Source organism: Phaenicophaeus curvirostris, chromosome 3 (assembly GCF_032191515.1).
Source record: "Phaenicophaeus curvirostris isolate KB17595 chromosome 3, BPBGC_Pcur_1.0, whole genome shotgun sequence".
NCBI classification, from domain to species: Eukaryota; Metazoa; Chordata; class Aves; order Cuculiformes; family Cuculidae; genus Phaenicophaeus; species Phaenicophaeus curvirostris.
Window position 1 is genome coordinate 63,995,304 of NC_091394.1, and position 25,332 is coordinate 64,020,635.

General features: G+C 36.8%; 1 protein-coding gene across 2 annotated transcripts in view; it reads left to right on the forward strand.

Moving 5' to 3' along the window:
* C3H8orf34 (chromosome 3 C8orf34 homolog) overlaps positions 1-24,750 on the forward strand; it is a 180,969-nt gene extending 156,219 nt beyond the window's left edge. The window contains exon 14 of one of the 2 annotated variants that reach the window (XM_069854214.1): positions 24,693-24,750. In XM_069854214.1, the coding sequence (XP_069710315.1) occupies positions 24,693-24,706 (14 nt within the window). In that variant the 3' untranslated portion in view covers positions 24,707-24,750. Of the gene's footprint in view, positions 1-6,441; positions 7,733-24,692 lie in introns of those variants that run through there. The other variant, XM_069854216.1, reaches the window with a different exon arrangement.
* The last annotated feature ends 582 nt before the right edge of the window (positions 24,751-25,332 follow it).

Below are 25,332 nucleotides of genomic sequence, written 5' to 3' on the forward strand. Positions count from 1 at the left end.
GTAAAAGTTTCCTTTTGTTGGAGCCAGGTACTACTCTGTATGAGTAAGAGTAACACAATTGAGCTTAGAGCAGCAGCTGTTGATTGTAACCTTTATGACATTAGCACAAACAAATTCCTTTTATGTCAGTCAAATTCAGCTGTTTGTATTTGTGTTCTGTTCTAATGGAGTATAGCAGTTCTGGAAAGATCTCTTTCGGTGGGTATGAGTTTAGGGCTAGGCTAGTTTTGGTTTCTCTAGGGAGCATGGTAGTTATGAGGCATTGCTTAAACGTATTAGTCAATTATATGTCTGGTGAATAAGAACATAATATTTGTAGTTGGGAATTTTAATGAATAGTAACTTCACTATAAATTTGTGAGATTTTGTCCCAAAACTGAATCCAGGTTGGACTTTCATTCCAGGGTGACTTTCATTCCAGATTAATGAATCTTCTGGAGGAAATTACTTGCATCTTTCATTTAATATCGCAAGAGTGCTAATGTCAACTGGAGTAAAAAAAGTCATATCTCTCCAATGCACACTTTCATATGTTAAAGAAGATATATCGTGGTTCATTCTCCCTACCAGTGTTTAGCTAGGTATTTTAGCTTGAGACAGTTTTATGCCCACTTCAGAATTGACCTACCAGTTGGGATTGTCTTCCTCTAAACAGAATTTCTACAGGCCTTTTGGATGGTCTTGGCTGGATGTCTTGTAAAACCTATAGCTGAAGGTGCACCATTTCATGTAACTACTTTTTGAGTCTGAAAATCAGAGAAAAAGGTTTCCAGGCATGGAAATTTGCCTTCTTGGATTTAATTATTTGTATATAGTGAAACAAATTTAGAGGTTGCCATTACTTCTACCAGACGTTAGATGACTGTTGGATGGTGAAGGGAGGGGAAAGTTGGAACTAGACTCAAGATTCCTCTTTTTAGAACAGATGTGCTTAAATCTAAAGCTGCCATTATTTCCTTATACTATTAAGGCTTTAGTTCATGTCACTTTGTTTCTACTGACTAATATTTGGTTTCTTCTTGTAAAAGTTTGCATTAAACTAAATATTTTGGAGGAGGGAATTTTCCATTGTAGTAAGGTAAAAACTTCACTTTTTTTTTTTTCCCCAGTGCAGAAAGCTGTTTTTAGTCCAGCCTCCAAACCTAAGCATATATTTTTCTGCAACTCGCATTATTATAGTAAACTTGGATTCCTGAAGGCATTTAGTGTAATAAAAAAATGAAATGACCCTGTAACTCAAAAATAGCATAGCGAATTATCAGGGCACACTTTAGGTAAAGTAAAAGCTGGCTTACTGAGGAGTCAAAAAATATAGTTTCTAGTGGGAAGATGTAGATGAATGAGGCTCATTAGGGTCTGATATGTTTGGATAACTGGTGGGAAGGACAAGCTGAAGTTATTAAATGATATGAATCCCCTGGTATAATGGTCGCATTCCAGTAAAATGCACTTTATTATAACCAGATGAAATATATTTGAACCAAGTGAAATATATGTGGCACCAGAGAAAAAATACCTGTCTCTGCTGCAGAATAATGAAGCATTGTCCTGGAAAGCAATGACCTAATGGATTTAGGATGATCACAGAAGATCATCTCAGTGTGAGCTCTCTGCATAATGCTGTAATAAGGTAGGGTAGACTATTCCTTGAATGCCTAAAAAGTTAAGTAGCAAATTATTCCACATCATATCAGCAGAAAAATGTGGTTTTGTTATCTTGCCATTAGGAAAGATTGGAATTACTTGAGAGATTTCAGAAGATGCTAAAAAATTACCCAGGATTTGGTAAACCCTGCTAAGACTTTGCCTTACCTAGAGGCATTCAACTATGAGCCTCAGAGATGACTTGATGTCTTTGGGTAGTTATTTGAATAAAAAAAAAAAAATCAACTCATCAAACTATGATGAAGGAAATGAAATGCTGTCCTAACAATCAGGAGCCTTAAGCACTGTAAGTAGAAGTTAAGAGACTTGGAGTCATTAACATTAGGTGATGGATCTTTCTAAACACCAAATGATAGTGGGGGATTCTGTGAACTCTATACAGCTACATGAGAGGTCAAATGATCACAGCATGATCGCTAGATGATCACAGCAGGACATTTGCCTTAATGCCTATGAATATGCATATTCATTCTCATAAGGAGCCATCTGCATGTGCAATTTTAGTTGCTTTCCTGGACACTGCATGGTAGACATTCATAAAACTATGCACGATCATGAGTCTGCATTTATGCTGCTTGTTTTCTTACAAACCCATGAAAATGTGGATAACTGTATGTACATGTAAGCACATTTTTGTTATTTTTCTGCTAAGGTTCATTCAAGTGATTTTAAACTGCAAAGCTTCCCCTAATTGTTTTAGTATCACAACTTAGTCCTTGGAAGATAAAAATAATTTACTTGAGAAGGCAGGGTGCCTTTGAATAAAACAGTAGCTGTCCTTAGTGATCTAAAAAACTATACACCTGAGAAATATAAGAGATGATAGCTTGGATTAATATTAACCATAACAAAGGTACTAATAAAATACTAGTAAACTTTACTGTGCTCTAGATAGTCATAGAAGTCTGTAGATTTCAAAGCACAAAATATGCTCATACTAATTTTATCTATGTGAATGTCCACTATTAAACAGCAGTGTATATAATAACAGTGATATAAATACTTTGCTTTTGAAATTTTTTTTTTAAATTCAGAAAACATTTGCAAGTGGAGTTGTAAACTTTCAGGAAAATACTATTGTCTGTCCTTAATTTTTTAATTCCACAGAGTTATATGTCTTGTATAAACCACTCTGGCTAGATAAACAGGTAAGCTCAACAGATAATCATCTATGCTCTTCACTAAAAATCTGTACTTAGCTTTATTAGAATTTTGTACCAAAATAGGAATATTAATGTAAACTAAGTAATTCCTATTAACATATATTGATTTACGTACATCACAGTAAAAATACTCTACTAGCTGCATAATTATATAGCAGGCTATATATATATAGATACAAGAACTTTGATTAGAATCACGAAGTAGGCTGTATGTGTTGAAACATAATTTGTCTAATATTGTACTGTTAAAAGATCATTCTAAAAGGGCATAATAAAAATAATAAACCTCCCTCTCTAATATTAAAGAATTTCAGATAATAAACTAAACTATAAGCTATAATTCAGTATGATTTTTTTACTATCAGCTTTTATGTACATCTAGTTAACAAGGACAGCCATTATAGCAAAGAACTGTAACTCTTTAAATGGAGATACTGCCTAATTTGCTGCATATCAATGAAGGAACTTTAAATAAATCACTTGATTAATAGATTAATCCATCCCCTTTTCAATTTGGCTCTTCCAAAACATTCATTGAATAAAGCCAGCTTAAATGTAGATCTTTGTGAAGGCATGCTCTGAACGGAGAACTCATCTCATTGCAAAATCTCTGAGTAAAAAGACCATTTTTATTCAGATAATTCAGTCCTGTGTTGTTGCTCAGCCCTGTGGCTGTGCAATGTTTATGCTGATTGAATCAGGAGGACCTTTGGAGGATATCTGTATCTGACAGAGGTAAGCTGAAACTGATTCAGCTGGCCTTTAAATCTCATAAAGCAATACCCCTAGGGTTTTTAGTAAAGACAAGTTACTGTAACCCTATGGAAGCTGTGAGGTGCAGTCATCATATGGAAATGCATCTGGCCTTAGATGGATGTATCAATGAGCTAATTGACTAGGGGACTGCTGTCCAGGCTTTCCAGTTGGAAGGAACTGGCAATTTCATATGTCCTTCGTAGTACAGAACATTGGAAAGAGCTGAGGACCAAATTAATGGCCTCATCCATTTATGCTGTATGTTCTTTTGTTTGCCATGCTAGCTGAGTGCTTTCACTACAGGCAAAGAAGGTCTCGCTACAAAGCTATGCGTGCTTTTTATTTAACTTAACTGTCTCAACATTTTTCGAGCTGTCAAACCCAGTCATCTTTCAGCAGTGCCTTGTGTAGTTATTTACAGCAGTGCTCAAAGAGCAACCCTGAAGTACTACCAAAGCACATTGGTCATGTTCTACACCTCCTTGTCACTCAATTTGTTTCAACACCAATGACCCCACAAAGTGCAAGACCCAGAGAGCATCAAAAAGGCCTTGAATAGCTTTTGGCCTCACAGCTGATTCAGCGGAGGGGCCAGATTGCTGCAGAAACCAGAACAAATGTACAATGCTTGCTGTCATCACAGGGTGCAAAAATGACCAGAAGGTGAAGGATCTATGGAAAAAAATATGTTTTTCTTTTTTCCCTTTGCCCAATATTCTCCAAGCTCTAAAAAAACCTTAACACACCTTATTATCCTATTGCTGTAAATGTGTTTTACAAGGCTGAGATTTATTCTAAGCCAAAACTGTAGAAATTCCTCTTCTTATCACGAAAAGAAATTAAAATTCAAGTAGGAAAAGCTCAGTAATGGGAAAGGTTAAGATTTTGTGACGTAATTATGGTGACTGTGTTGACCTCAGGGAGAAAATCCTTGAACATGGAGACAAGGGAGAGGGAGAAGAGAGGAGGGTTGCTCCTTGGTACATGACTTCTGTTCATTTTTGTTAAGTGTTGTTTGGCAATGCATAGTGCCACTGTGAGTGTTACAGCAGGATCTGGGGAATGCTTATTTTCTCCATGTGTTATTTTCCTAACCTGTTAAGTGGGATGATAAAATACGATAACTGAAAGCAAAGCTATAAGAAACCACCAGTTAATGTTTCTGAAATGTGTCACTGAGTCTTGACCCCAATTCTAGCATCTATCTGTAGTTATGGTGTGATGTCACTAAATTTAAAGTGGCTGTAGCTGTAGTTTTTCAGTTATTTTCCCCAAGTAAGTCAGTGGTGGCTTCCTGCTTGAAATAACTACTTTGAAATTATTGTTATTCCCTTTTATTTTGGAGAAATTAGACTGTCAGGATATGACTCATCCACCTGCCTTCAGCGATACAAAAGTGAGAGTCTACCCCAAGTTATTTTTTCTCTGAAGTACACATAGAAACAAAGGGACCTCAGAGGTCAGCTAATCTGTTTTGCTGGGGGACTGAGACAAGTACACTGAATCCCTTCTCCTCTTCAAGGTGTCCTTTATGTCTTGCATCTCCACCTTGATTCTTCTCCATCTCATGTCAGCTGAAAGTTGATTTGATCTTGCTAAAATAATTTCTTGTCAATCAGGAATTCGATAATTGATAATTGAGCATGGAATATATTTTCTTGCTGGCCTCCCATTTCCTTCTGTAGCTAAGACCACCGCAGTCTCTTGAGTTTTTGTGGGCAGCGGTCAAAAGAAGATTTTGCAAATAAAACAGGCTTAGATATATTTTATTTTATTTTCCACCCCCTTAAGACAAATTTGTTACTTAAAGATCATTTGTTACTGTGACAATGCTCGACTCTGCTAAATGAAGTGCCTCCAAGGAAAACAGTTCTTAAACATCGAGCATAAATGACAAAAAAAAATACATGTAAGCTTAATAAAGGGTAAGAACTATTGCTAAGATTTCCCAAGACTTTCTTTCTTCTTTTTTACTAAATATCAGTACAGTATGCAATACAAAGTCCAGGCTTATTACCTGGCAAAGTGAAACTTAAAGATCTTGTTCCAATTGTATTTAATTGTTTAGCTGGAGATAATGGGAATAGTTTGTTCCTGCCAAGGTTCTTTAATCTCCCAAAGAGGGGTTGTGTATTTGTGTATTCAAAAGGAGTGAATAAATGCAAAGCTGCTGTGCCTGATTTCCTTCAGTTTTTAAAAATGGCAAGGTAAGGGCTTCTGTGGTAATACACAAACCTTTATGTATTCAGCTATGTAATTAAATATGATTGGGGTGTTTTTTTCTCTTTTCTAACCCTGGTTCTCTAACTGGATCCATGTAATAGGTCCAGTTGCAACATTACAACTGCAACGGGGTGGGGGAAAGCAGTATTTGTGAAATAATCTATTTCAACATTCTTATGTAAATATTTCTAAAAGCTACATTTCCATTTTGCTTTGGGGAAGGTTTTCAACCTGAACACAATCATAAATGAAGACAGAAATCAGAAATGGAAACATTGGTATTTCAGCTTATCTGGTTCATTGCAGTTGCCTGTTATATTTGATGCTTTTTGAAACACTGGTCATTTTTATGTAATGTTACTACTATTGAAAATGAAGCAGCAGAAAAACCCTCCAAAGCACTTAATAATTGGAACAAATAATGTGACTAAAGAAGCTGTGATTTGCTTCTGAACATTTTTGAAATAAACAGAATCAGAGTTCATCAAAGTACTGATCAATGTTCCCTATTTAATTGTGAATTTGGCATTATGGGAAGCTTTTATGAAATGCAAACAAAACGAAGAATTATTTTTTTCTTTTACCCTATTAAATTTTAGCCCTAATTTCTGTGTTTTTTTGTTTGATTTCACAGGTTTGTGAAATCTGTGGGATTGTTGAAGAACAGTTTAATTAAAACAAAATTATGGTGATGAAAACTATACATAAAAATTAGCTTTAGTTTATACATAATAATTTTAAATAAAGTTATTTTTCTAGTATCAGCAGTACATAAGTGGAACCTCTCTGATATGTGGATGCTGTAATGCACTGAATCAGATTTTTTCCTGTGGTACAGTGGCCTTAGGAAAGAAGGGTAACTGCCGCCTTTTAGTATAAACTTACTGTAATGCTTTGTTTAGTTTATACCCCTGTTATTTTGGATTGACATTTGATAAAATAAACCCTGCCTGACCAAAATCAACTTTACCTAGAGATTTTATGTATTTTAACTTGTCTAAGGTTTTCTACTCCTTATATTTTTGTAATCTTTACTCTTTTTTAGATTAATAAACATTAAAGTATTTGCCCACATCTGCCAATGTGTATGTCCCATTCAGGTCTCACAGAGAACTAGCTGTTCACTCATAGTCACCTGCAGAGAGAGGTCAGAAGGGGGAGCAAGTGAAAGAATATGGGGGAGTGTGACAGAAACAGGTGTTGCCCATGCCGCGTAGCTTTGCATTGAGTTTATCTACTTTGATCTTTAAAACAAATAAAGACTCTGTTAAAAAGGGAGCATATCAATAAGGAATGGAGCATGCATGCAAAAATAAAGCACTTAAAGGATTTTCATATATATGATAAAGCATTAGTTACCCATATGGATTACTGAAACAAATTTGCTGTTTAAATGAGCTAACTGGTGTATGCTGTGTGCTTGGAACTTTAGAAGATGCTTTTGCACAGACATTAAATGAAGGGATGTGGCAGTTGCATTTACTGATTTCATTTACCTGTTAATTCTGACAAGTGTGTTTTCAATCTCCTTTGTCTTCAATTATGTACGCTTGGTTCCTGTATCTTAGACATAATGATATAATGAAATTGCTTGCAACTATTAAAAAATACAGTATAAACAAACCATCTATTTGCTAAAGAAATAAAAATTGTCTGTCATGAATATATCATAGTGTGAACTTTTTTGTTCTCTCAGAAACATACAGTGCTAAATACACAGAAAGTGTATGCTCTGAGTTACGAGCACATAGAATGGAAGGTAACTTGCTTGCTATATCTATCATCGTAGTGTAGACTTCCTATATATAAAACATTTAGCGTAATGGAACCCCATGGAAATAGTCCATTGAAGTTCATTTCAGGAAGGGGCTTAAATAATTTGTCATCCATAAAGAAAATCTGTTATGCTGTGTGTACTTGCAATTTACTTGAAGACTCATTTGCATATAGGAGAGCATATTATCACTGATATGCAGTATTTAGTTAGTTGTACTCAGTAAAGCATTCTTCTGAAACGAATATCTTTTCTTCATGTGTTTTATTCTTCCTTATTGGTCTGCATTTCATATTTTACCTTGACACAACTGAAAAATGTAAAGTAGGTTTGCTTTTTTTTGATCTTCCAGTTGCTTCACTGAACTCCATTCTTAAGTTCCATTCTTTCTGCTTCACGCCATTACTGGATGAAAATATGACCGTATTTAATCCCTGGAGAAAAAAACTCATCGACTTCAGTGGAACTAAGATTGTCCACAATAAGTTGAGAAGGAAACTAGAATTTGGCAGCGCAGAATCATAGAATCACAGAATCACAGATTGGTCAGGGTTGGAAGGGACCTCTGAAGATCATCTAGTCCGACGCCTCTGCTAAAGGAGAGCCGCCTACAGCAGGTTGCATAGGAAGGCACCCAGGCAGGTTTTGCATATCTCCAGAGAAGGAAATTCCAAAACCTCTTTAGGCAGCCTGTTCCAGTGCTCTGTCACCCTCAAAGTAAAGAAGATTTTTCTCATGTTCAGATGGAACTTTCTGTACTCCAATTTGTGCCCGTTGCACCTTGTCCCTTCACTGGGCAGCACTAAAAATGGTCTGGTCCTATCCCTATGATATCCGCCCTTGAGATATTTGTAAGAATTGATAAGATCTCCTCCCTCTCAGTCTTCTGTTCTCCAGGCAAAACAGGCCTAGGTCTTTCAGCCTCTCCTCATAAAAGAGATGCTCTGGTCCCTTATCATCTTCATGACGCTCCACTGGACTCTCCCCTGTAGTTCCTTGTCTTTCTTGTGCTGGGGAACCCAGAACTTGACACAGTGCTCCAGATGGGCTCTCACCCTTGCTGTCTCTGCTGGCCAGACTCTCCTTGGCCATGAGCGCACAGTGCTGGCTCGTGATTGACTTATTCACGGGACTCCACAGTCCTTCTTCACAGAGCTGCTTTCCAGCAGGTCAACCCCAAACCTGTATTAGTGCATTGTTAGATGTTTTTGTATGTCTAAGAACCTGAAGACAGTTTTGACTAGGTAGTGCAAAGAGACTTGATCAGGAATGTTCCTGGTTTTATGTATTGATTGCATGTGAAGAAACACGAGACAAGCTTTATGCAGGAAGGCAGAATATAAATCCTACTTCTGATCTTCAGAGGGAAGAAAACTTCAGTTACAGATATACTGGGTGCCATCAATACTCATTAGAGTGACCGATAATTTAGCAAGTGCAAAATGTATGCAAATGTCTCAAAATGTGGTAGGATGGTTTGACTCTTGAGTGATTCTAGTTATAAAGCTGCAAGGACTTGGACTTTTGAGATATGGTTCTTCTTTGGACTGTCCAGAACAGTGGTATTTTTCTGGGAGACTTTCTAAGCTGAAAAGTAAAGGATAAAACCATGGAAAACATTACTTTATTTTCACACTACAACACACAGAAAATCCCATGTAATTTTTTTATTTGATTCTCGTGATTTTGACATGATCTCATGATTTTTTAACACTTGTGGTTGGCATGTCTCCCTGTAAAGCTTATGGCAAGCAGTCTTGGCTGCCCACAGGACTCAGCCCAGCAACGACTGCATTGTAGAGAAGAAGCAGCCACCTGGTACCCTGACTGCGAACAAGCTGGCAATGAAGCGTAACAAGTCAGAGGAACTCCAAGGAGGAGCTGAGATGCACTTAATAGTCAACAAGCAGCTGGGCTTAGGGGGCTGGGGAGTATAAACAGCAGCTGGGAAGGCCATGCAGAAGGCATGTGTGATAAACTTGTTTTCACCTTTGAGCTGCGGGTAGCCTTATTCTTTTTCCGTTTGACCTTTTCTGGCTTCAGGAAGCAGTTTCCATTTGTCAGTTGCTTATGGAATAAACTGCCTCCGCAGTGCCTAGCTGAACTGAGTCAGCTGTGCAAGTTCTTGTTGAGGCTGCTGTAGTTAGTTAGGCAAGAGTAGCAAGGTGGGGATTTCTTTTGTTTTGTTTTTGACTCTGCACTAGGCACTTCAAAGTAATTACAGGAAGTTCAGTGTAAGCTATGTAGAAATGTGCTTCTCTGTAGTTGTATGAAACAGAGTAGATGTAGTGCTTTTCAGAAAGATACTTCATGAGTCACTGCTGATGTTACTCAGTTACTGCTTTTTGATGGAAAAAGAGCCATGATATTTTTTTCCTAACCATATGTTTACATCTTAGCTTTTTAGAAGCATTTACTAATGCAATGATGTAGGGACATAGAATTCTCAACAGTACTTGTTAATGAAAAGTCCACAAACATATCTCAGTGCATAAAAATGCATGTAGCTTGTCTAATAAGCAGCTGTCTTTCTTTCAAATGCCAATAAAAGAATTTTTATTGTCATATGAGCTTTTGCAGCTTCCTTTTAAGACCTTTGTGCCTTTGGTACTTTTTCTGAATACTCTGAAAAGCAACCTCAGTGTATCTATATTCATTTGAATAATTCAGTAATTTGAATACGTTCCTTCTATACTGCTTGTAGCAAGTAACTTCATCATTTTACAAATCTGAAAGTGTGACTTCTTGCTACTTGTGTCTAGCTCTAGGATTTGTAGGTGTGGCTGATGGAGAAATGGGGAAGAAATTTTATACACAGAAATTATTAAAATGAAACAATTTCTTTTGGAATAGCATGCAGTGGAAAATATCTCTGAATAAATACTTAGCTTGAAAAATTATGCAATATTTCAAAAACACATAACAACCAGCTGTGCACATATAGTGTAATATTAAAATAAAACTTCTGTGCGAATATGCTTCCTAAAATATGGCTTTATGCACAGTTTCACTCTCTTTCTCCTGAGTCAGCAATTACAAAAGAGCGAGGGAGGCTTCAGGTCTGGGTATCACTTTAGGTATATTTACATTTCACTTAGAGAGGTGACTAGCTAAGAGCAAGGGAAATTGTGTATTGCAACAACTAAACCCATAGAGGTACATGAACTACATGAAACTCACACTCAAATATGTGACACTATTGTTTCATTGCTCTGGCTATATGTTCAGTTGCTTCACATTTAATTGAAAGAACTATTAATTTAAAATACAGAAAAGTTCCCTAGGATAGATTACAGCAACCTAGATTTCTCTGCAGCAAGTTGCCTTTATTTTAGTAGCTTTCTGTAGCTAGGTCCAGGCAGCTTCCCCACAAAAAAGATGTGCCAAAATCCATGTTTGGAGGAAAACAGCTCTTCCTGTGACTGTCAGAGTTTGGTGTGCCTTTGTTTCTGGCCCTGGATTCTGCTTTGTTTGGATTAGGCAGCAGCTAGTTAGGCAATGCCAGTATCTTGTTTTGTCAATGATTTTGCTCTTTACAGTTTTAACGGAAAGTGCAAAAATTTGGAGTTAATCCAGTGAAGTTTAAACCAACGACTGGTTTGACAACATTACCTTAATGGTATATTGCTGAAATATTAGGCAAACTATTTTTAATTGCTTTTAATAACAAAGTTGCTGCTTAAAAGAGGACACGTCTTTATAAGTTAGAATTTTGACATGACTTTGGTTGCTGCTTTCTTTCCTGACATTTTATATAAAACTAAAGTATAGCAAGTAGAATTTAGAATTTGATAGCTTTCTTTTAAAACTTTGGATAGTGCAGTCAGATATTCTTTTCTATGGGTTGTCTGCTTAAGAGAACACACAACAAATATTAATTTGTACTGTCAATAGAAGCTTCCTATCTAGGCACACTTGCCCAGTGAAAACACTGTACTGGACCTTAAATTCAGTTTGATCAGCAAAGAAGTCATGTGGTATTTTCACTTACAAAACATACAAATGCATAAATTTGTATTTATCAAGAAATGGAATTTAATCTACAAAGCTCCACACATAATCTCTGTTGTTGGAAGATTACAGATCTTTGGTGATTAATATTCAATTCAACAACTACTATTCTAGAGCATGAGCTACTCTAGAATTTGACATGCTCTCCAACTAGTGTATCTTTATTGTATGAGTAATATCTGCATTGTATTTGAACTTCACATTATTTTTCTTGTAATTAAATGTGAGCCAATCCTGAAGAACGCTTCTGGTTATGAAACAGTTAGATAGAATTACTGAACCAATGTCTTCAGTAGATTCATGGACCTTCTTTTGAGATCTTAGTGATGGAATATTTTTCTAAATTGTGAGACGGAAGGAACCTTCTTTTTGCCCACTAAGACCAGCTGCAGCTCTAAAGAGACACCACAGAACAAACATAAATAGTTCCTCTTGTGACTTACTTAAATGCTGAGCTTCTGATTCTCTCCAGGGACCTTCTCTCCCTCAAATGTACACGTTTGTCTATGGAGGGAGTGTAATTGGAAATGATGCTGAGAAGGGTCTCCAGATATCATTTAGTTGCTAACCCTGAGGCAGCATAACTGCAGCTAAACCATTTCTGACAGATGTTTATCTAATCTGTCCTGAGAATGTCTGGAGGTGCAGAATCCCTCTGCTTATCTTTAGAAAATCATTTGCAAGTCCTTGTATTTTTGCTTGGCAGTTATTTCTCAGAACAAGATCTTTTCTGCTTGAATACATTCTTCACATCTTAATTGTTTGTGTTTTGTTTCAGTTTGAATAGCATTGAATTCAGATGCCACCCAAAGCAACAGAATGAAATACTGATCATGTAAAACCTTTTGAATCCTTGCAATGATGTAAGTGTAGCCAAGGACACCCCAGAGTTACAGTTACTGAACCAGCATTGTTACAGGCCATGAGATGTGTCAGCCACTGACAGCAAAGACTCATGCTTTGCAGGGAGCACATGTTGTTGTTCTGAGGAGCTCTGCTTTTGCACTGGAAATCACATGTGATGAAACAGCAAAGATTCATTCCAGCCTCCATAGTTCAGTCATTGTAGCTGACTCCAAAAAGCACGAGGAATTCATGAGTGCATTTCAAAACCTTGCCAAAATGTTCCCCGGGGCCTGATAAGTACCGTGATTCAAAATCTTTCCATAAGCGCATCCAGAAATCATTCTCTTCCTATTGATGTGTGTAATCCAACACCTACGCACTCGCAACTCCAGGTTTAATAAAGTGAGGGGCCCTCTATCTGAGATTCCACAGCAACTTATACTTCCTATCCCCCCAGGTGATGCTACATTTCTGTGTCCAGAACACATTAGCTGTTATTGACTTTTCATCTGGACACAGATCTTACAGAATTTGAAATATTTTCCTATGAAGATGTGTTGAAAACATCTGATGGGCTTGTCCGGGGTACTATGATGCATGGACCTTCTGTGAGAAACTGTAGCATTAACCTCATCTATAATTCTATGTCTGCTCTATGCAAAGACAGGAAGTGATTTAAAAGACAGAACTAAAGCTGTTGAAGTAAAAAACATAGCCAAAACTCAAGATAGAGATGTAAGCTTACTATTTCCCTTTAAAAAAAATAAATTCACAGTATGATAAATTAAGCATCATCTTCTGTCACTTGTTCTGTGTGCTAAACATTTGTAGAGAACAATACCATGTTCAAATGCTAGAACACATTTTTCAGCTTTTGGCCATGTCAGAAGAAGATTGACTCAGTTAAGAAAAAATAAGCACTCTACCCTGCAGATTTTAAAAGTTTGCAGGACAGAATTCAGGAATGTAGATTTTTTTGTTCTTGTATCCAGATGAAATATAGAATGTTTTATTTGGGGCATGATTAACTCAATGTAAAAAATATGCACCATCTCATTTTCTGTCTCATTCCACTGGCACCACATTCAGGTAGGTATAATACACTTCAACAATCCTTCATAATACTTCTAATACTATTTCTGTCTTCACTAGTGATTCAGAAATCTGAAAATGTTGAAAAACATCATTCACAGTGGTTCTTATCTCTTTGGAGAGATAAAATGAGAGATTACCGATACTAAGAAATGAGCTCTTAATAAATTCGATGTTCAAAAAGCCAATTCCTTTCTGAACTGTGAAAAGTATCATGTCTAAATTACCCTGTTGTCTTTTTATCCTGGAGTATTCTCTTCTTTGGTGGGCAAAATTGTCCCAGCAGAGAGCAGCCTCCCAGCAGCTGCATCCTGTTGGTACATTAAAGGATTATTCCTATCCTTGCTGCTGTTTCCAGCAGATTTTACACTGTGCAGTGAAGTTATAGCTTTTGCAGTCCTTGTGCTTTATGAGATTGGAAGTCATCCAGTTTTATTATTGGACATTTATTAAATATAATCTGAAAGTTTTAATCATCCTTTCTAAACTGTTTCTTCTGAGTACAGGAGAACTTTGACATGGACTAATTTCCAATAAGAATATGTGTTTTCCTCCTTCCCTCTGCCTCCGTATTAAATACTGTTTGAAGTACTTAGTGGCTGCTCTAATCTAAATATGGCATTTTTTTTAGTGTTTCTGGGAAGCAATGCTAGTTTTTCCTCCTAGTAATTGTAGTTTACAAGTACCATGGGATTTGGGGGAGAGATAGGGTGATAACTGAGAGAGACACACTTGAAACTTAAGTCGTCTCAATTTACAAAAAGTGTTTAGGGACATGAGACATCTTTCAGTTGTACCTCTGCCTGCCTCCACACTCCACCAAGCCCCATTCTGATGGTTTTAATATATTGCTTACTGAAGTGGAACATAGCTGTTTGTTTCTTTCAGCACAAGGAGCAAGCCTGTATGGATTTGTATTTCATTGGTACCTTGGCAAGTGAGGAAATGCTCCTCCTTCGCCCCCAAGGTATTTCTTCCCAAGAGGAAGATGAGATCCTTTTTTTCCATTTTACTTTTTGGTCTGAATGCAGCTATGACAGGCTGTGGCAGCTTAAAATATTTTATTTGTTTTAAGATTTGAGATATCATGCCACTGCTGTAAATCAGTGATTGCCTAAACAAAATTAACAATATAGAGTCTCTATTTCAGTTCTGAAATGTGGATCCTGGAATGGAGCCATGTGAATAATGTGTGTGTGATGGCATGGTCTGATTTGGCTTTATGTTTTAGCAAAATTTGGTGAAGCAAAATGCAAATTTGCTTTTGTATCAGAGAAAACCAATTTCCCTGAAAATATTTAGAAATTTCAGGAATGAAATGGTGAGAGTTTTATGAACAAAATACTAATCAAGTATAAATGTCTTGATTTTTGAAATTAATTTTTGATACAATATGATATAGTCATGAATTTATTGAATTTTATTTATGATGTTGTGCTTATTCAATTTTATCAAAAGTTTTTCAAAGAAATGTCGGTCTTTTTATGAAAATTTTCCTGCTCAGTAGGATTCACCTTATGCCTGTAACTGTAAGTTTTAACTTGGCATGTCTGTCTGTCTATGTCTTTATCTTAGCATTGAAAGAATGAGCCACATGAGAAGCAAACTTTGTCTTCTAGGATGTTGGATGTAATAGCATCTTTGAATTCTAATACTTTGTTGTATTGTTTGTAAAAACTGATTTTTTCTATATGAAACACATTCATAAGGTCTGCCAGTAAAAAATCCATTCTTTCACCATTTAGTTTGCCAACAACTGGCCTACATTTTAATTTCAAACAATATGATGTCATATGAGTACTGTAGTGTTCTGTTTTATGTTCTTCATGCTTTTTCACTGTTGGAGAAGTTTGATCATACTTCTCTTAACCATCAAATTTCATCTTCTCCATAGCAAACTCACATTTTATGCTCTCACAGGCTAGCGTGAATTTTTATGTACAGTTCTGCTCCGTTCTTCAATGAAAAATTATTAGTCTTTATTATATTTCAGTTTATATTAGTTCACATTTCTCAATAGGAAATCACATGCTACCAGATAAGAGGATTTTTCTGGGCTTTTCTTCTTTGTATCGTTTGTTTCCTTTTTTTCATTAGTTGGGTGAATAACATGGCATTTAGCCACACAGAATATGTAGCTGAGTGTGAGCTAACATTATGACAACCTCAAAGTGTTTAATAGTTTTTCCACAGGCCCAGAGTGCCTTTAGGTAGAAGCAACTGTGGACATTTGCCAAGTGTGCAAGGCTGAAGGGCAGTGAAATCTGTCCTGAGCTCCACAAGGTTCTGAATTTTCCTTCATTCCAGTGTGCCAAGCTCTTGCACTTTCTCTCCTTTAAAGCTTCTGTAATCATATATATGCTGTACCCTTTTTGTCCTCTTCCTGGCCTGCGTTCATTATGTGGCTTCCCACACAACATTCTTCCTTTTGCATGTAGACTGCACTGCTCTGTTGCCATTGTAGCTCTCTTTGGTGGAGTGTGGCAATGGCCTCACATGTGTAGAAAAAAAGTGTGTACACTGGGGAGTGAAGGGAGCTTGTACAGGGGTGTTTCTGCACTGCTGTATGGGCTGTGTGTTTATATGGATACTTCCATGCATCTTTTGTTGCTATTTTTTTAAACATGTGGATCTAGGTGGGCCTCCCCGTGTACCACAATGAACATCCACTCTTTCTCAAGTGCTTGGTCATATGTGTCTGAAGGGCCCATGCCACTACTACTAGGCTATTTCATCACTGTGAACAGAAGCCCTTCATGTAAGGAGGTTGTTAGATCAGTTTGGGAAACAGAGAGATACTTATTGACATCCTTTGATGCACCTCAAATCCTCTGCCTTCTCGTAGATCCCTTGCCTCGTTTACAGCATTTTGAGACTTCTGTGGTCATCCAGCACTGGTGTTCCAGGAGGGTGCCCTGCTACTGTCCCAGGATGAATAGTCCTGTGTCGGGTTTGAGACCAGGCTTAAATCCACTGGTGCAGGTTGTTGTTCCTATCCTTGAAATTATACACTTCAGTGTTGCTTATGCTGCTGCCTAGCAACTTTCTAGTTCTGGACAGGGCTGTGAGAGGGCATTTAAAAATGCTTTATCAAAGCCATCTATTTGATGGTGATGTGCTAAAATGCTGTAGAAAGGCCTTCCCCCAGCCCCACAACCTGATTCACAGACAATAGGTACTGTAATCCACTTTTGAACCTGCAGAGCTCTCAAAACTGCCCTTTACTTTGTGTATTCTGTACAATACACAGAAAATTGTACTTTTTTGTACAATTGGTACAAACATTTTTTCTTCTGTGAGGGAAAGAACAGTCATTCACATGGTGAGGGATCCTGTAACTTTACAAAAGAGGAAATCACTTTATTGATGGCAGTGGAAAGCAATATTTATGTCACAAAGAGGGGAAACACTCACCAATGCATTACATAGGATTCTAAAAGTATAACACACTTCAAATTTTTGCATTTTAAAAGCACTTTTAGAATAAGATTTAAGATTCCTGTGGTGAAATATTTGGATATTAAGACTTTTCTTATTGCTCATATTGCCTTGAAGTTGCTGGTTTAATAAAATGCTCCCTTTCTTTACATGTCATTATGAAGTGTTCTATTCTATGGAATAACTTTCTGTGACTGGTACACTGGCATATTTTAGAGGAATGAGATTTAGTTAGAGCTAATATACAGTATTGTGGAAATAATTAGAATAAGCAAGTAGATACAGTTTTAATCTACCACTGTACAAGTTAAAGTATTTTTTCTGTGGGGGTTAGGAAATTAGTTTTTAAGCTGTAACCCAGTGTAAAACCAAAACAAGTTGCGGCCTTTAGCCCTTCTGGAAAGTGATTATGTAATTCCAGTGATGACAGCCAGCACCATTCTTTGATTTATAGCAGCACAAGTTTCATTTAATATTGACCATATGGCAATTTTCACTACCTACATTGTTCAGGACCTATGCCAATAGTACACAAAGTAGTGAACCTTCTTCCTAGGCAATTTGACTGCGACAGAGGATACTGCATTGTGGCATATTGATTGATAGTACAAAGAACTGATAATTAGATTTCTCTGAACCCTTTATAAGCAGGCTGTGGGATTTTCAACATTATTGCATTATTTTGACACTATTGAATTATCAAATGTGCCAGTTTGTTTTCAGAGTATGTGTTTGAAATACAGGATGACAAAAAGGTGTCACAGAACAAGTTTATGTACTATAACCTATAGTCTTATTTTAATTTATATCACTAGATAGCTTTATTTTATGCAAAAAGTGGGGGAGGGTAATGTTATTATTGGGAATCCTTAATGCTATAGCTCACATCTGATGAGAACATCCCAGATCTTTTACAACGAAAATGTTCCTCCTAGTAATTTCTTTTGACAGTTCTAATTGCTATGCTGCATATTGGAATAAAACTGAAGGTGGGAACACTTATCCTAGAATTTGGAGAGGTAACTTTTTTTATTATTTGTGGAAATACCCATTTTTGGAATTCATTGAGGTCAGTGACTTTGCTGTCATGCATTGTGGTACAAGAGAATGGACCTCAGTTTGGAATGTTATCATACACAAGTTATTTTACACACTGGTTTTGTGTGACTAATTGAAAATGGAAGTTCTTTGTTCCATCTAGTAAAAGTGCCACCAGACATACCAGACATTGTTGTGTAGGGGCATGCTGCTATTTGTCCCCATTCAGCAACCTTTTTTTGCCGAAGGTGTGTAGAGCTCTGCCCTTCAGTTGACTGACTCAGGATGGTTTATCGAACACCTGAAGATTTTTGAACTAGACATGACTGTTTCTCTAAGACTGGATAGCATCTGGCTCTGAAGTTTGACTGCCTAATGGCCAGTAGGTACATCCTTAGGTCGTCAGAGCCTGTTCTGTGATACTGGGTCTACACCAGCTACTGCTGTGAAACCCTTCCCTTGTGCCAGGGCTAATGTATCATTGACTACTAGATGACCTGAAAACAAATCATTGGCTTTTGTCAGTCACCTTCAGCTAGATTGGTTCCTGAACCTACTGCTGTTTGCATTTGAACTCACTGAAGGTTTCCATAAACTTCAGTCCCATCTTAGATTTAAGATTACATGATTGCACTACACGTATATGGAGGTGAGGTGGGAGGGTGGGGCATGAGGGGTGTCAGGAAGGAATACTGATCCAATATAAATAGACAGTACATATAAATAAACAATAAAACCAAATGTAGACAAATTGGTCAGTACACATTCTCTAAAACTGCAGCCTCTTGCCTGGCCCCAGCTCCTTTTGCAATCAACTATGAACTTCTATTGACTTTACTAGGAGTTCAGTCAAGGCTTTCTGATCTCACAATTGCTTCTATAATGGAAAATGGATTACGTGATAAAAGAGAGACCAAATTGCATTTACTGTATCTGTGGTGAGAATAGATTGCTGTAATGATAGAGTTGGAGAAAAATTAAGTTCTGGGAAAGACAAGAGCAATAAATTTTATAGGTAAGGAAAAGGATAATAAACTAACATGATAGAAGAAGATTATGTTCAACTCCTTCTGCCTCAAGAATGCTAATAGAGATTGACTGAATATTGCTTAGGTTTCAGTGAGACTCATTCTAGCCTTTTTAGACATTCAGATGTTTGCAGGTCCTGCACACCAAGCTATGTGTTAATGTGTGCATGACGGGCTGGCTTTTGGATTTAAGTAAGTATCCTTCCTTTCTGATGGTCTTACCAAAACTTACTGAATGCCCCTACAGGATGCCACAGAGGGAATGTACTTGTCACTGCATCTGCCTGGACTCCTACTCCTTATCTTTCCAGAACATTTATGTGAACTCATCTAACTCATCTGTTTACTGATGTTTTGGGGGGGGTTTTTTTGGGTTTTTTTGTTTGGTTTTTTTTAACACAGTGAAGTATTTTGTTTAGACAGTTTGCTGCATCAAAACAAATCACAGTGATTTTCTCTAATACTGTCAGGAATTGTAAAACTTTAGTAAATTTATAAGGATGGAGCACTCTCATTAAAAGTACCTCAGTCCTGTCATGAACTTATCAGTATCTTTAGACTCCTAAACATGACTTCTAAATGTGTAGTGTTTAAAGTGTTTAAAGCTTTACTCATGCTTTGGTTCATGTATGTTATACAGATTATTTTAGGAGTTCTTCTCTGTTTGGTTTTGAGGTGCATTTCTTATGTCTGTAAATTAAAAGAAAATAGCCACATTTGTTAGAAGTCAATGTAGCCATAGCACTTTTGCTACTGGCAAGCCCTTTATTTGTATAGGTTTCCCAATGTAGTTTGTCATAAATAATGCTGTTGTTTCCTTAGCAGAATTTATATGAGAATTCATTGTCCTTGCCTGACACATACTTTTTCAGACAAGCAATAGTTTATTTTTGGAAAAAGAATCTTACGTTCTACCCAAGTATGCCAAATATGCCTGTATAAATGTAACATACACCAGCCTCCTCTATGTTGAACACCTGTGTTTACTGACTGCAGGAACAAACAATGCTGTGATGAGTACGAACAAATAAATAAACTTGGTTTTTATTTCTAGTCCTTTGCAATCACCTATCCTTTACAATCAGATAGGGCCACCTTTTACTGCCTTTGATGAAAGTAGAGTAAAAAGGGAATTTGACTGATCAGAGAAATACAGCTCTTATACTGAAGGGAAGAGAAACGTCAAACTACATGCTGTACACCAATACCACTAAAACTTTAAGAGCTTTGATAATGATTTTCCAGAAGTAGGATTTCACACCTTTTGCTTTCAGGTTTCATTAGTGGCCTGGGACTAATTAAAAAGGGAGAGGCTTCCTTTAGATGTCGAGAAGAGTTGATCAGAATATCACCTAGCAGAAAGAAGAAGAAACTACTAGTGCCTTTACTGCCAATTTGTTTATTGCATATAATCCCTTAAATTTAATAATTGCGTTGTGGCAATTAAAATTATAGCAAGAGCATGCTGATGTCTCTTTTTAGTGGAATAAAGTGTGAGTCTTTTTTACTTTAAAAAAAATTAGGTTGAGCATCTGAAGTCAGATATAATGCGTATTTCACTGAATGTTAACAGACTTCCCAAAATGTCTTGACTCTTTGTGGAGGAGAGAAGTTACTTTACCTAATTGCCAGTTAGCTGAATACCTTAGCTCACTTTGCTGTGTGCACTGAAAGATTAACTGAAAGCGTATCTGGAAGATCTCCAGGTATTGTTTTTTTAGCTAATGCCATCTATTTTTAATAAATTTTGGCATGGTACTATCTTCTTTACAATTAACAAGCAGGAAAAGCAACAGTTCTGTTCATGCTTCCCTGAAGGGAAGGAGCCCATGATCCCTTCCGCCACCAGTGTGCTATTACAAGAGGAGGTTGCAAACAAGATCTTTTCCAAGCAACTTGATAGAGGGATGACTTGTGCTAAATGCAATGAGCTTACCCATGCTTTATCAGTTGTGATTGTAGAACAGGAAATAACTGTGGTCAAAATTAATTACTAATATACCAATTGTCTATGGCAGAAAGGATGCAAAAAATACACCGTGAGGCAAAATGAAGTCACTTGTTTGAGTAACTTGTTTTCTCTGTAAAGCATGCATTATGACTACATTCCGTGCCATGCCTTTAGGTGTGGATCTTCTTCTATTCTTGTGCTCTGTAATTTGACGTGCAAGCTTTGATTTTTTAATTTACTATTCTTCATAAGGTTACTGAGTGCCAATTAACGTCCCTGCCAAAGAGATACTTTCCTTGCTATGGTCAGATTGAAGTCAAAGAGAATTCAGAAGTTGTTGTGATAAAAGGTCTTTTGCCTATTTTTCAACAGATAGACCAAGAATACAATTTTCTCATATGTAAAAGCACTAAGTGCATTGTGTCCCCTGTGAGAAGTATTTTAAAGTAGTCCTTCAGGAGTTGTAAACTTATCTCCCAGAATGATTCTTAAAAATAGTCAGATATATCGCATGTCTAGGAGATGTCTTGCTCTACACAGAATCCTCAGGTTGAGCCTTTTGCTCATTCTCCACTTGTATTGACATTTCTGCCCTTCAAATGTGCTGCTTCAAAACTCTGCCAGATGAACATGCTAAGCTTTTCTGGTTTGCAGGACTTCCACTGGTGCCCATGGGAGCTCAGTCCAAGGTCCAAGGACCTTATGTCTAAGTGAACACTGTTGACTGTGTGCTTGTGAAGAACAGACCTGGAAATTAAGAAAAAGATTACAGTCTTGTTCCTGGAATTCACTGCAGTTAGTGCAGATTCCCTACATGGGGAACAAGGACCACTGTCACATAAATAAAATGTGAGCTGGACACAGCTTCAGCCACAAGCTGTCTGTAGGACTCTCTTGCTTTAACAAGAATGAAATGTCACTTTCCTTACAGTTCCTTTGGTTTGAGATTAGAAAGTTATTACTGAATTCTGTTTGAAGTAGTGCTTTCCCTTGTACCCCCATGATAGGTTTTCCATTGCTGGTGAGTGCTGCCCTCCCAATTTTGTTGGCAAAGCAGTTTCTGGGGGCGTGATGTGAGCTGAATTGGAAGTGAAGAAGCTTTTTTTCCAAGGTGAAGCAAAAAACAGCAAACAAAAAATGTTATATTTTTTTCACACTGATCTGATTGATGCCACAATTCCAGAAATATCCATGCTAATGCAGTGTGGGTATTGAAGGGTATGTACCAAATCTCCACACCCAACCGATCAGATGCTGGGCTTAATAGTAATGCTTCTTCCACAGCAAGGAAATAAACTGAAGGAATAACAAATTGTGACATGAAGATAATAATAACTACTCCTTGTAGGACTCTCCCCAGTCTGGTTTGACTTTGGTTACCAGCAGCACTTCTACAAGAACATGCTTGTTGAACAGACACAACATGATACTGTAATGAGTTATCTTGCATGAAGCTGGATATTATTCAAGAACATCCAGAAAAAACAGGTTATGATCTGATAAGACTGCTTTTTTTCAGGGACTCAGTATTAACCTGATTTACCCCGATGGGTGCCTTCTTTCGTTTTCTTATGTATATGCTGACTGATTTTAAACACTGCAGATGAGTGGAACTCTAGACTGAACAAAGGTTTTCTTACATAAGCAATAGCAATAGAATTTTCTTGTCATATGCATATTTGAAGAATATCTTGGTCAAATTTCACTTATACTTTTTTTCAGTAATTGTGAATGTAAATATATTTAATGATATGGCCTTTTTGTTCCTTGTGAGTACACCACTCAACTAATCTGTTCTGATATTAACTAGTGTGCAACACTAGAAAGTCAGATCCTGTTGAAATCTAGTTTTAGTAGATCTGATAGGTGTCCTTCATAGTATCTTCCAACTGTTTATGTTTATGTTAGAAAATATTTAGCTTTAGGTGGCTGATAATAGAAATACAATCAAATGAAATACAGAATGTCATGTAGCTTCAATAATAATTAAGGCTGAAGCTCATCTGGATGGACTATTGCAATTCACAGTAGTCTCATCCATTGGCATCTTACCCTGTCAACTGAAACAGAGCTCTTTTGGATTTGTGCCTTACTAAAATGCATGTAAAAATTAATGTTGCATGTGAATTTTTAAAAAAATATTTTAAACTTTTAAATTAACATTTAAAGCATTTCCATGCTAAGAGTAACAATACTTCAAAAAAGCTTTTTCTTAGTATATTACTCCATTTAAATATGAATGTTAAAATACTGAATTAAATTCCCCTAGGACTAATGATTAGGTTTTAATCTTTTTTTTGTATACATTTTGAGATTTTTGACAGGTCAAATCAGCTGATACCATATGCGGTGTTGGCTCAGATGATGCTTTCTTATTCCAAGAGGATAGCCGCTAGATGAATGTCATGAGATTTAAAGAATGCAGAACAGTTTGTGGTTTTAGCCTGCCTCATTTTAAGGGCTCCCTTGGCCCTTGGGGCATAAAATAAGATAACTCCAAACTGAACTAAACTAAATTTAACTAAACTAAACTGTATTTTTGTAGCCTAACCAAAGAATGAGACTTACAGTCAGTTTGCTGTATACCAATGGTTGTATACTTCTGATTACATTAACTCAGCATTGTAACAGTGTCAAACTGGCCCATTCAAATGTCAGAATTTGAAAGTAGTTTTGACCTGAATGAGATCTGTTTTCAAATATACTTTCCTATTCAGAGTCTAAACATAAAATATTCTGACAGTGGCCACCAGCTTCACAGCAAGGCATTTGTGCATTCCTGTTTGCTTTTGAAGAAGGTACTATACATACTTTGTAGACTATACCATACTTCACATTTTTCATGTTAAACGTTTTTGGTGATTTTAAACTTTTATTAATTAACAATGTCTGAGTAGTAAATAATAAAGTAGATAAAAAGTTTATTCTTAAGTTAAGCCAATGTCGTTTTTAGAGTTTGTGGCCTTTCTGTTATTGTACATATAGAAACCATGGAAAATAGCTATATTATGAATCACTGTATGGAATATTTTTGAATACCATGTTACTGAACTCCCCATGGTACCTGGCTGGAATACAGCACTACTTCTTTTCATACCCATTATCAATAAAATTCCACAGAGATCATGGTAGGCTTTAAATGACCTTTGCTTATAAAAACATCAAAACTGTATCTATTTTATCTTGGCAGCTAATTAATAAAGGTTTGTCTCAAGTCTGATGTGGTCATTGGTTAAATAACCTCTTCAAGCACCTTCATTCATACTTATACTGTATTATGAAATAACAAAGTTTGATGGTTCAGACACTTTTCTGTACGGAACACAAGCATTTTGTCAAAACTAGAACTTTAGAAACACAAGCAAGCATTGAAACTGCTATTTCTCAATTCTGACATGAATATTAACAGTTGCCAAGTGAAATTGTAGTCATCACAGAAAAATTATTATCTGTATTTGAGCTATGCTAAAATGAAATTTTATCTTTTATCTTTTACATCTCTACCACTTCTGCCATAGTGGTTCCATTTATGGAAGCTTCCACTACTTCCATAAATCTTATGAGCAGTGAGAGATCTGAATGTGGGATCCAAGCTTATTCAAGAAGATTTTTCATGTACTTTTCCACACAGCCTCACAGTTCAGGGGAAACCACTCATTCCTCTGTTTTTTTTCTTTTTTTTTTTTTTTTTATTCCTGTCTGTTCAGGCAAAAGGGAATAAAAACTGCTAGGTGAGTTTCTGACTACACATGGACACTGAAGCAATGTAACGCACAGAATTCAAGATTCCTTTAATGTAGATTATCCCAGCACTAATTGAATCTCATTTTCATATCCAACACTTACTGAGTTGATCCACAGAATCAATTTTATTTGGTGCACCTATGGGTGCTGAGGGAGATGGCAGATGTTATTGCTAAGCCACTCTCCATTATCTTTGAAAGATCGTGAACAACAGGAAAGGTGCCTGAGGACTGGAAAAAAAGCTAGTGTTACTACAATCTTCAAAAAGGTCAAGAAGGAGGACTCAGGAAACTACAGGTCAGTCAGCTTCACCTCCATCCCTGGGAAGGTGATGGACTGACTGATTCTGGATGTCATCTCCAAGCATCTAGAGGAAAAGAAGGTTATCAGGAGTGGTCAATAGGATTCACCAAGGAGAATTCATACTTGACCAGTCTGATCGCATTCTATGGTGACATAACTGTCTGTGTAGATGAAGGGAGAACAGTGGATGTTGTCTGCATTGACTTCAGCAAGGATTTTGACACTGTCTCCGATAGTATCCTCATAGGCAAGCTTAGGACTCATCACTTAGATGAGTAAACAGTGAGGTGGATTGAGAAT